General features: G+C 39.0%; 1 protein-coding gene across 1 annotated transcript in view; it reads right to left on the reverse strand.

Annotated features, from left to right (window-relative positions):
* Nucleotides 1–354: 354 nt before the first annotated feature.
* The window catches only part of VASH2 (vasohibin 2), a 28,661-nt gene continuing 15,916 nt past the window's right edge, over nucleotides 355–13,099 (reverse strand). Inside the window, exons 5-8 of the mRNA XM_032216903.1 lie at nucleotides 12,345–12,419; nucleotides 11,703–12,084; nucleotides 8,205–8,320; nucleotides 355–427 (exon numbers count right to left, since the gene is read on the reverse strand). Of these exons, the coding sequence (XP_032072794.1) occupies nucleotides 355–427; nucleotides 8,205–8,320; nucleotides 11,703–12,084; nucleotides 12,345–12,419 (646 nt within the window). The remainder of the gene's footprint in view (nucleotides 428–8,204; nucleotides 8,321–11,702; nucleotides 12,085–12,344; nucleotides 12,420–13,099) is intronic.

Below are 13,099 nucleotides of genomic sequence, written 5' to 3' on the forward strand. Positions count from 1 at the left end.
CACCACAGAAACAGTAATTTCCATCCAAAAGAAAACCAAGCCACACTAGTGTCAAACCCCCCCACCCCACATTTTTCAACTTGATGGAGAGTAACAGTATTATCACAGCTGAAAACGGTTTCTAATTTCTCTTTTCCTTGATTCCACTTTCCTGAATTAAAAAATAATAAAAAACAAACAAAAATACCACCATAGTCACTTCTAGGATTCCTACTTTCCTGGTGAAATTATAAATAAAAACCTTACATGTTCATAATAAATAGTCACAGCTCCCCACCCCCACCCCCCACGTGTCACAGGGTAAAGTGCGGCAAGAAACTCTCCAGAAGTCACGTGGTTTAGCCTCTGGTTTTCTCAGATGCGTAGCTGGTAACCGACTTCGTTCAACGTAGAAAGGTCACCCACGTTTTTATCCAAAACAGCTGGCCTAAAATCAAGAAAGAGAAATCAGTTAAAGCTTAGAACTAAACAACATGGAACATTAGAATAGGACCCGTGCCAACAATTGCATCTGTATTAGTGATTGGCTTGTAATGCAGCATTCGTGTTAATGTTTGCTAAGCCATATAGTCTTTTTCAAACTTGACAACTTTAAGAAGTGTGGCGTTCAACTCCCAGAATTTCCCAGCCAGAAAGAGCATCTTAAAGATGCCAAGTTTTAAGCATTGGTGTAAACCAATATAAATCATTTTCAGGGGCATCCAGGTAGGAGTGAAAAAGTCACGACAATGGCCTCAATAAATGGAGGCCCTAACCCTTGTTTATTATGTGCCACATGAAGGGGCAGGATTTTAATTGGACAGTCTCACTATCATCTTGACTCCTGCTGCGGATATCCCGTTTTTCACATTAAAAGCTCTTCAAAAACTACACTAAGAAAATTAAGAAATACTCTAAAATTAAGTATCAAAGTAAATATCCTTACAGCCTGTGATTATGCATCATGATTGGGATTTTTAAACACAAGATACTCTGCATGAAGAGATAATTTCACCATGACTGGTTTAACCTTTCCTTCCCTCAGGCAACACATAGCAATTAGTTCCCACTGATCTATGTGACTATTGACATCGGCAGCCTCAGCAGCTTTAAAAAATGAAGATGAACTGTTTCCACTATTACCACATTTCACCATTTGAGGGCTTGGACTACAGGTAGTCCTCGATTTACAACCATTCATTTAGTGACCATCTGAAGTTACAACAACACTCATAACCATTTTTCACACTTACGACCATGGCAGCATTCCCACAGTCACATAGTCAAAATCTGGACACTTGGCAACCGAGTCATATTTAGGATGGTTATAGTGTCCTGGAGTCATGCGATCAACTTTTGTGACTTCCTGCAATCAAAGTCAATGGGGAAACCAGATTCACTTTAAAACTGTGTTACTAATTTAACAACTATAATGATTCACTTAGCAACTATGGCAAGAAAGGTCATAAAAGGGGGCGAAACTCACTTAACTGTTTTGCTTAGCTTCAGACATTTTGGGCTCAATTGTGGTTGTAAGTCTAGGACTTCCTTTATAACTTTCATTCTTCCCAACTAGCTTTAACCACAGCTTTAATGACTAAAAGATCTTTGAGCCATCTCCTTTAGACGGTCTCACAATACAAGGGACAGGAGGTAATTTTAATTTCAAATCTTTAGCAAATGGCACCACATAAGACTTCCCAAGGATTTTAGGGCTAGTAAAATCTTCCTCAAGGAGAGTTTATCTCCTGATGTCTTCATGGATAAGCCCTATAACTTTATTAAAATAGCACAGAAGTAGTTTGGTATTGCCTTCTTCCTGGATATTTCTCAGACTTTTCAATCCAAGCTACAATTTGAGATTTCCTGATAATCTCCTAGTCAAGTAAGTAACTAAGTCGAACCCTGCTTAATTTGTCAAAATCAGCTATTGCTTCCTAGTTATCTGCAGTTACAGCTTTTTCCCGCCTCAATGGAGAAAATATCTTATTTGACATTCCACTTCTGAATAAAGTCATTTAAAGCGTTTGGTCCTGGCACTCACAAAGTTGTCATTTTAGAACAAATTGGGAAATGGGGTGATACAGATTTGTGACATTTTTGAAGCAATGCTTGATATTGCACGTTACTATTATTCTTAACTACTTCTAACGTCTCAGAATATAAATTTTAAAAATTGCCTGATTTAAAATCAGGAAGTGAAGCCAGAATATGAGCCAGAATCTGCAATGAAGCCAACAAATCCCAACTAGTTTGATCAACAAGTTTTTGTATTGAAACATTCTACACTTTTAAAAAAAAACTCTTAAATTCAGGAAGGACAGCTCTCTGATGCTTTGGAAACCGCTACTATTGCTGCTCTGTCAGCAAAAAGAAGCTTTCTATACCCCTTCCTCTGCTGGGTTTCAGAAAGGCCCCTAAAACAGGCTGGGGAGATTAGAAATGTTGTGAGTTGCTCCTTCTTGTAATCTGGAGTTTAAACTAGCGTGTCATTTATCTCTGGCACTGTATTTTATATTATACAGGTAGTCCTCGACTTATCACCACAATTGAGCCAAACATTTCTGTTGTTAAATGAGACATTTGTTGTCAGTTTCACCCATTTTACAACTTTTCTTGCCAGAGTTGTTAAGTGAATCACTGCAGCTGATAAATTGGCAATCTGATTGTTAAGTAAATCTGGCTTCCTCATTGACTTTGCTTATCAGAAGTTCACAAAAATGACACTGTGACTGAATATGAGTCAGTTGCCAAGTGTCTGAATTTTGATCATGTGAACATGGGGATGCTGAAGTGGTCATAAGTGTGAAAAATGGCCATGTCACTTTTTTCAGTGTTGTTATAACTTTGAATGGTCACTAAATGAACTGTTGTAAATTGAGGACTATCTGTATAGTTATTTGTCATTTACTGTGTATACTTTTTAATCACATTTACATAAATAGGGTATGTAAGCCACTCAGAGATAAATTCAAGTGCAGTAGCATATATGCCTTGTAAATAAGTAAACAAATAGATATTAAATAAATAAAATGCATTAAATGCTGCCATTAACAGTGTTATTTTCCTTATTTTAGATTTTGGTTTGTTGGTTTATGTCACTATTTTTCATTGTTTGGCTACCAAATTTGAATGGCAAAAGGCTGGGGTAGGGGGGTCACATGAGACTTTCAGGATGAGGATTGACCTTCCCTTCTTCACTGGCAAAAAGCAGCCAAGGGGTGCAGTAGTAGAATTAGAATAGTAGTAGAAGTAGAATTCAAAAATAGTAGTAGTAGTAGAATTCAAAAAAATTTACTATCAGTTCTGTGGGTGTGGCTTGGTGGGAGTGGCAGGGGAAAATCTCCATTCCCTCCCCACTTCAGGGGAAGGCTACTGCAAAATCCCCATTTCCTCCCAATCAGTTGGGAGGCGGAGAATAGATGGGGGCAGGGCCAGTCAGAGGTGGCATTTACCAGTTCTCCAAACTACTCAAAATTTCTGCTACTGGTTCTCCAGAACTGGTCAGAACCTGCTGAATACCACTTCTGGTGGGGTGCCAGATAGCCTGTGCTTGTTCCACATGCATATACACACCCAGTCCTGTGCATTTTGAGAGTAGCTTATAATGCTATATTTGGTAAAATGAAATCTAATTTGAACTTTGCGGCTGGGAGAAGCTTATTGAATCTCATGGCTAGTTGACACAAAACTGATCATAGTTTGCTATGGAGGAAGTGAAGTCCCTGCCCCCCCCCCACACACACACACTGTGCATGCCAAGTTGCTTATTCAGACCTTGCCAGACCAACCGTGCAGCCTAGGGACAGGCTAAGTGAGAGCCTGTTTCATACCCTGCCACTTGAGCAGCTACTTTTACCTTGCTCAAATAAAAATGCACAAATGACAAGTCGAAGCACCCTTGGTGGAAGTTACTTCAGCAAGCAGAGGAGGAGGTTGGAGGAATTGCTCAGGAACAGAAGTTGCAACCCTCTATTTACTTTACTAAAATAATCCTATTGCACGTAAAGGGTTTATTCTGAATTACGGTTGAAAATTTATATCACCAGTCTTTCAGTGGCTTTAGGTAACCTTTTGTCTCCTAAAAACCATTTGAAAATTGCTGGGTTCAGAAGATTACTTAAGAAACCTGTGCTACAAATCAAAGCACACACATAACTAATGCTTTAAGAACTTTTTTTTCCTTCAGCACCAGAACATTAATCAAAACTAGCACATTTTAAGAATCATAATATGTAAGCTTAAGTAGTCATTTATTTAAAGAAACATGATATAAGGATGGGGAAGCTGCAGCTTCCAACCATCAATGAACTGGATCACTCTACCTATCCTGAGATGAAAATCCAGGTCCTCTAGATCAGCAATATGTAGAGGGCCATTGTTCTGCATCTCTACTAATAAGATTATAACAATACCATATTATGAAAATCACATACTTTGTAATAGTATGTGGGAAAGACCTCTGGAGATGGGGGAAAGAGATGTTACTAAGGGAACAGTCGGATATGAGACAGCACAGCCCACACATGGATAGTGTGCAGAGCAAAAGGCTCTGAATAGACCCTCCCTAGTTTCTGTAAAGAAAAAAGGGGAGGAATTGTATTTTAAGACGTGCATGGTTCGATCAACATAGCTTTACAATAAAGTAAAGATGAGAATGGATTGCAAGATGTAGCCCCAGCCTCATGGGCTAAACCAGATAAGAATCAGTATTGTATCTCACCCAGCCAGCCCCATTTTCTTTATAGCCCAACAGACTAGGGATGGTCCCTTCTGAACCACTTGTCTCATCCACTATTAATCTGTGGGCTGCATGGTCTCTTCTCTGATCTTTGCCAAATCCCTCAAAATCTTTCCAACAGACCATTTCACACTTTAAGCTAACGCCTTGTGGACATTCAGTCCTGACAGAGAAACTCAAATGTCTTCCTTTCAAATCATGTGCTAAAAAACTAAAGGATCAAATCTGCAGAACCTCCCTGGGTTTGGAAAAGATTCAAGACACCAATCTCTAAGCAGCCTTGACAATTCCAAACAACAGGGAATTCCGAAAGAGGCTGCTTGTTCAGCTGACATCTTAGTCAAAGTGATACCCCCCCCCCACACACACACACCAGGCATATGTGTCATCCTAGCACCTGTGAAACAGCCCCAGATAGATGAGGCTGAAAATATCCCCTAAAAAGGCAGGAAGGAGATTGAACAGTGATTTGTAACCTCTGATAACTATAATTATGCGACACTAAACATGGAGAATTCCAACCAAGAGGCTCCCAAGAATGTTATACTATGAATCCATGTGTAAAATAGCAACCTGCAGTTCACTGAGCAGCTGCTATGAATGCCAAATTATATTTAGAGAGGGAGCATAGAGAAATGTTTGGCTGTTTAAGGAACAAATAAAAAGTCTTCACAGTAGTTCAGCTAAAGGAGAATGTAACTATCATTAAGTGGCATGGAGTTCTTGTGGATGTTGTCACTAACTTTTCCCTGATACTTTATTCCAGAGACTGGCCACTCTATTTGATTTGGAGGACAGATTTGGAATTCAGGAAATGTCTTCTGCGTATTCACACAAAATGGCTGCCATACAAGGGCTTGTATATTGACAACATGGCTACCAATGGTGAATGATGTCCCTGCTCTGCTCTCAGTTACACTAGTTTACTCTTATCTTGTTTTTTTTCCTGGACAGATGGGTCTCTTTCCAAAGGAATCAATTCACCATTAACATTTTTTAAAGAATGTCTTGTGATCCTAGGCATTCCTATAATGGTAGGGAATTGCATTTTGCTTTTCTTTTATTTAAAAAAGGTTTTACTTGAAAATGTTTGGCAGCAGAAATATTGGCAGGCCTAAGGCCCATAAATATGGACACTTTACTTTTGCCCACTCCAGCTGCAATTTAAGAATCTTCATGCAACCTTCATTCAATACATTCAATGATATCTGTATAGCTACTTATGTATACTACAGTGATGATGCTTCAAGAAATATTTGACAGATGTATCTAGCCAAAAATGAATTTCCCATAATGTCCAAGGAGGAGTTCATGGGAGAAAAAAAATTCCTAAAAGGAAATTATTGTGATAAATACTATCCAGCACTGCAACTTCCAGACACGTCTAGCACTTTTCATTTAGAAATAAAGTTTGGTCAATTAATTTATAATTTATTTTCCAAACTTCAGAATACTATCACTATGAAAGAATATTCAATTGATACCTGAAGACTCCTGATAGCCGAATGGGACTCAGTTTCTGCCTAAAAAGATTGAGAAAGCAAAATCTGCTAAGATATATACTTTAAAATATTGACTACATTTCAACAATTCTGTTTTTCAGTTTTCCTTCTTTTGCATGTTCCATTAAAGTTACTTAGTATTAAAGCACTAATGTCGATTTATTTAGGCAATTTAACTACATTTTCCATTTGCAAATAAGTATATTAAACAATAAGCATATGTCTAATCTTCACTTTCTACATTTGTATCTTCAAGGACCACTTTCCTAATTCATCTATTTGCTGATGAACCCAAAGGTAGACTTCCCCAGTCAGGGAAAAGGTCATGCTATCTGAGGATAATGAGAATTTTAGCTGGAGAGTACCTGGTTGCAGGTAGCTTTCATAAATAATGTCCTGAAATCACTGGGTCTCTAGACCAGTTTTTTTCTCAGCCTCATCAACTTTAAGATATGTGGACTTCAACTCTCAAAATTCTCTAGCTAGCACAGGGAATTCTGGGATTTGAATTCTTACAGTTGCAGAGGATGAAAAATGCAGCTGTGGCAAATCTGACCAAAATCTAGAGCATTCATTTCATTTCCCCTGGAGCTTGCTTGGTCTCTCAGATTTTTATCACTAACTGTACATTTTAGAACAAGTATGGCCAGATTTCTGTTTGTAGAATTATCTTTTTTACTGGAAGCCTGAGACCCACCAACAAGTGGTTGGTATAAGTACCAGCTCTTGGAAGTTGCAAGAGCATGCTCTTAAAATTAGAGAAGCAGATCTCTTGAGCTCATGAGTAGCTTGTTTTCAGCACCAGAACCAAATGCAAAATTCTTTCATACAAAAGTCCATCTCAGTCTTGGCCTAGTCTTTCCTAATTCCAGCAGCCTGTTTTATAGAGCGAGGAAACACTCGTCAGTGTTCTAGACCAGGGCTTTCCCACCTTGGCAACTTTAAACCTGGCAGACTTTAACTCTCAGAATTCCCCAGCCAGCAAATTTGGGAGTTGAAGTCCATCAGGCTTAAAGTTGCCAAGGTTAGAGACCCCTGTTCTAGACAGACAGCTTGTACTCTTCTGGATACTACACTCCATTCTTTATTCCCAACAGACTCCAGTTCTCCCAACTTTCTTAATACTTTCTGCTTTAAGACTCATCAACATGTAGCTCCATATTGCCATCAGAGACTAATATATAAGATTCATGTTACAAGATGGAGATCTGACTTTTCGGGATCCCATTCCATTCCATACTTCCTCAATGGGCTTTACTGTTTCCTCTCCAATCATTTGTCAGCATTCCATGGCCATGGAAAGCCTTAGTCTTCACTGGGCAACTTAAACAATTCCTTTCCACAAGGATACTTTCTACATAGAACAGTGAACTTTGAAATAACTCCCAGCCTGTTTACACAACCTTCTTTTAAGTATATAGAGCCATTTTACTGACTCAGTTTCAATACTAGAAGCAGTATAAGAAATTATGTCTGGGAGCCAGAAACCCTCCTGGTTTGCAGCAAACTGCCTAAACATCAGCCAGGGAAGTGCAAAGCTATCTCCCACCCAGTTTTCCACTCTCACAGTTGTAGATTATAGAAAGATTTGGTATCCGAAAGGTTGATTGAAAATGCATATCACATTAACTTAATTAAACTGTTTCATACCAAACATCTGGAACTATCTCTTCTATTTTTATCATCTCTATGAAATACATATGCAAATGAGCATGCACACAAACGTAAAATATTTGGGAAATCTATGTGTGCTAGCCTGAATTCAATCATGGCAGATAACAAAAAGTAAAAGCAAGAAATAAAATTAATTATGGTAAACTTGTTTTTCTCCAAGGAAGATAGTTCTAACATTGCTGATCTTGGTTATTTTAAAAAATGCAAATTTCCAAAGAACTTGGATATTTCTTAGTGCAAATATTAGACTAGAACATACCACCCAAGTCTCATCATGTCACAGAATCACTCGGAATAGCAACACTCACGATTTGTCTCTTCGACAGGTCCGCCTCTGAGGGCTGGCTTGTCTTCGTCGAGGGGACAAGGACTTTCCTCGGGATCTCTGCTTGACTGGAGAATGGGCACTTGCAGGCTTCAAAACCTTGAAAGAGGAAAATGATTTTATTTCCAGACGTGTTTATTCATAATAGCTGGCTTTCACAATGTTTTTGTATTTTAATAAAAGGTAAATAATGATTTCTCTGTTACAAACATGTAGAATTAGGGGACTGGATACTAAAACATGAAGAACGGTTACAGGAACTGGGCATGGCTAGTCTAGTGAAGGGAAGGACCAGGGGAGACATGATAGCGGTGTTCCAATATTTGAGAGGCTACCACAGAGAGGAGGGAGTCAAGCTATTTTCCAAAGCACCTGAAGGCCAGACAAGGAATAATGGTTGGAAACTGACCAAGGAGATATTTAACCTAGAAATAAGGAGGAACTTTCTGACAGTGAGAACAATCAACCAGTGGAACAACTTGCCTTTGCAGATTGTGGGGGCTTCATCACTTGAGACTTTCAAGAAGAGGTTGAACTGCCATTTGTCAGAAATGGTGTAGGGTCTCCTGCTTGAGTGGGGGGGTGGATGGACTAGATGACCAAGTCTCTCCCAATTCTGTTAATCTGTTTATCTGAATTTGTGTTATGTTTTTTAGTGTTTTATTACAGATAAATGGAGAACTACCAGGATTTCTCAGCCATAGTAGCTTTAAGACATGTGGACTCCTGGTCAGCAGGCTGGGGAATTCTGGAGGTAGACGTCACACATCTTAAAGTAGCCAAGGTTGAAAAACACTGCCTTTGGTCCAGGGCTGGGTTCTTGCAGGCACTACTGCTGGTTTGCTCGTGTTGCAATTAAAATTGTTCTGCACATGCGCAGAACTTAAAAACAAGATGGCAGCACCAGAGGTGCCTACTGGGGAACCAGTTTGGGTGGTGGTGGTAGGCCTGGGTCGCTGCCAGTTCCAGCGACCCACGTCACCAAACCGCTACCGGTTCGGTCAAACCAGTCCAAACCGGTAAGAGCCTACCACTGCTTTGGTCATGTCCAATGGTTGATCCAGCTGGCTCAGAATGTTGGATGTAAACCTCTCCTTCAAATCTTTTTTTATTTTTTATTTGTTTGCCTTTTTGAAATACACTCCCACATTCTCATGCTGATGAACTTTTTGGCTCCATATTGACACAAATTGATGGACATAACATTTGAGGATACCAAATTGCCAGTCTCTGGTCCACATTGACTTGTTACAGTTCTCAAGGGATTCTGTGCCTGGTGTTTTTCTGTCTAGCCTGAAGTATCAGAGGATTTATTTTTATTATCTCCTGAAAATATTAGGAAATGATGCCAGTAATATATATTTTCCCCTGGAAATTGTTCCTAAAATAACCTCCCAGTAATCGAACATTACTGAGAAAAAAAATCATCTTCCTCACAATTTTTTTCATTCCAATTTATTACATAAGTAGTCCATGACTTCTGACAACAGCCACAACCAGAACTTCTGTTATTAAGCACGGTGGCTTTTAAGTGAGAAGTGTCCAATTTTATGGCTTATTTTGTCATGGTTGTTAAGCAATTCACTGCGGTTGTTAATCAGATAATTGTTGAGCAAATTCAGCGCCTCCAACTGACTGCTTGCCAGAAGACAGCTGGGGAGCTGCAAATGGCAATCACATGACCCTGGGACACTGCAATTGCCATAAATATATGCCAGTGGCCAAACACTCAAATTTTAATCACATGACCATATGAATGCTACAATAGTTGCAAGTGTGAAGAGTGATTGCAAGTCATTTTTTTAGTTCCATTGTAACTTTGGATAGTCACTAAATGAATGATTGTAAGTGAAGAAAAACTACTCAGGTATAGGAACAGAAGTGTAGAAATTAGCTTCTTGAATGAGAAAGTTAATCTTCAATAAATTAGAAATACTGTTACTAAACTCTACAATCTTTATGTCGCAGTGTCATTGTCCCAGAGATAAAAGTAAAAATTCTGTAAAGTGTGAAAGCCAAAAATTCAAGTTTGCATAGATTCTATTAGCTGATTGTGAGAAGAAGGTATTTATCGGAGCCATGTGCTAAATCAATGTAGAATTACTAAGGAATTATTTGTTTAGGTATTAAACAAATATTCTTAAAGAGAATATACATACTGTAGACACACATCTACACATCCCACAACCCACTGGATTTGCAAGTTGCCTATAAAGAGAGGAAATGTGCTTTGCTGAGTCATTTTCAATTGCTATGGCTTGCATTCTACGGGCTGGAAGACAGGGCCATGGTAGGAAATTAGACCCCTAACAGAGACAAAGAGTGGAGACATGCAAAGAAGTGCATGATTTTTCTAAGCATAAACACGTAAATGAGAAGAAACCTCATTACTGCAAAGGGTAATAATACATCTAAGAAATAATATCACTGCTTTGCTGCCAAAGATGTGAAATATTAGAGGAAATCAACCTGCACAGAAAAATATTCTCCATCAATAGATTTAGATACATGTCTATACACAACTATGACTACTAATGAAATTGTTCTCTGAAGCACCATCAATACAACAAATCAAAGCCTTAGAGTACTCCAATATTGCAGAAATCAAGCACCAATAAAAAGAAAAAGTGAAAATAGCTCAACAAGAGTTGGGCAAACCCAGGGGGTACCTCTTGCTAAATGTTGTAGGATTCATGCATGCAAACGTCCATTGGAAACAATAGTTATAAGGTCAAAATATCTGGCATTATTTCCTCCAGAAAGCTGGCTCTTTCAAACTGATGGGGTCATGCTTGATTTAATGCATGCAATTAAAAGTGTTGCCCACAAGTAACCCTACTTTCAAAATCCAGCTGTGCAGCAGTAATTTATCCACTGGCTGCATTCTAATTGTATAAATCTGGACAACTTTTAAGGGGGAAGCCAACAGGTTAAAAAAAAACCTTTGCAACTACTGTTGGTCCATTAATAGTTTCAAGTGCAACTACTGTTGGTCCATTAATAGTTTCAAGTGCCTAAAAAAAAAAGAATCAATGGAAGTGGAGAAAAAAGTGCAGGGCATGGAATAAGCAGAGGATGTTATGCCAGCTGGAGGGTCGTCCTGTCCCGCGTTCCGTTTCCCCCCCCCCCCCCCGCTACATACTGGATGACAATGGTCAGGGCTGGAATTTCAGTGAAGAAAATCTCCTAACCTTCTTTGAATATTGTGCATGAGTGCTGAATGGAAAGCAGAACAGCACAGATCTATTCCAAACATACAATAAGATACTGCTAGCTCCAGGATTGGATAGGAGTATGGCAAAGTATCCAGGTAGATCAGGTCATATTCACTGATCATTGATGAAATCAGCTGAATGATACAGGAACTTGCCTTATATACAACCTTCCCAAGCAAAACAGTTTCCCATGCTCATCCTACTGAGAACCATTTGTGAGAACTAAGCTTCTGCCCCTTTCCAAATGTCACAGAAACAGTACATACCTTCATCCTCATGTCCCTGGCATATTTCTCCAACTCCTTCCTTATCTCTGTCCGCATCATCTTTGACATATTAAGCACCAACTGCTTCCATTCGATGGGCTGAAAACTGTGAGGCTCATGAGGGACATACAATCCAATCTTCACTTTTTTAACCGAGTGTAAGTACTTTTTATAGGAGTCTTCAAACTCAAAGATGAGGTCACTCAGAGTTCGGTAGACTAAGGGCTTGTCCATCAACTCTGACCTTCGGCTCATGCCCAGTGATCCATATCGGCCATTGAAATAAATTCCAAGCACCACGTGATGAAAATTGCTTCCTGAGAAGTGGGATTTAAAGCTGATTGGGAATCGTTCCACAGAAGACTGCCCGTTGGTTAAGTATCTGGTAAGGGCCAGGTCAAGGCAACAACAAAGCTAAGGCTCCAAATAATAGAAAATGTTTTCACTATTTATTTGATTGGCTATCCTGCAAGGAATCTTCAACTCATGTCTGTATTTTCTTCCCCCACTATTCCTTGACCTTAATAAAGAAGGAAAGAGTGACTCACCTAATGTTGATGTTGACACAGCAGCCAAGCAAGCTAGTAATTCTATTGCTTCTCTAATTTAAAAAGGTCAAACAAATTAAAAACAAAAGGATACATCCCTAGGATAACTGCTTCAAGGCATTTGATTGGCAAAGACTCCCTGGTCATTTCTTTTGCTGATTCCATTAACCTAAAACATGATAAAGGAAGAGAAAGCAAGCTAAATTTTTGGAAACAAACTATGGCTTAAACAAACAATTGTGTCTGAAAACAATTTTCATATTCTGTAGCCTTATTTACATATAGAAATTGACTCCCCACCCCCACATTTATTTAGGAAGAACGCTCCCTTTCCTATGTTCTGCCCTTATTTCAGGGATGGATGGTCTTGGGGCAAGAATCCAGGGTCCCATTTATTGGAATGAGTAGAACAGCTTCTAAAGGCAGCAGGGCCAATTTATCACATTTTACAGGAAATAAAGTAATATATTTTATCACTGAAAATTCATGCAACCTTAAATCCAGAGTCTAAACTTACTTAAGTTAACAGTTATGAGGCCCAGCACAAAGGAGTCTTTCAGTGGACAAGTCTGTTCAAACCATTTCCTCTGTCCATTCTTTATTGTAATTTCCCAAATCCTAGAACGTTTCCAGATGATGCTTTTATTATGCAGTTGCCAAACTGACTGACAGTATGGATGGGTAAAATGCATCATACCAGATTCCAGTTTCCTCATGCTGAAATAGTATGGTGTTACGCAAATACATCGGCCTTTTGGCTTTTTTCCCCTTGATTGTCAGATTTTGTGCAAATAGGAAATTTCTGCTTACAAAATATATGTAAATAAATAAACCTTGTGACAGCAGCAG

Source organism: Thamnophis elegans, chromosome 4, assembly GCF_009769535.1.
Source record: "Thamnophis elegans isolate rThaEle1 chromosome 4, rThaEle1.pri, whole genome shotgun sequence".
Taxonomy (NCBI): domain Eukaryota; kingdom Metazoa; phylum Chordata; class Lepidosauria; order Squamata; family Colubridae; genus Thamnophis; species Thamnophis elegans.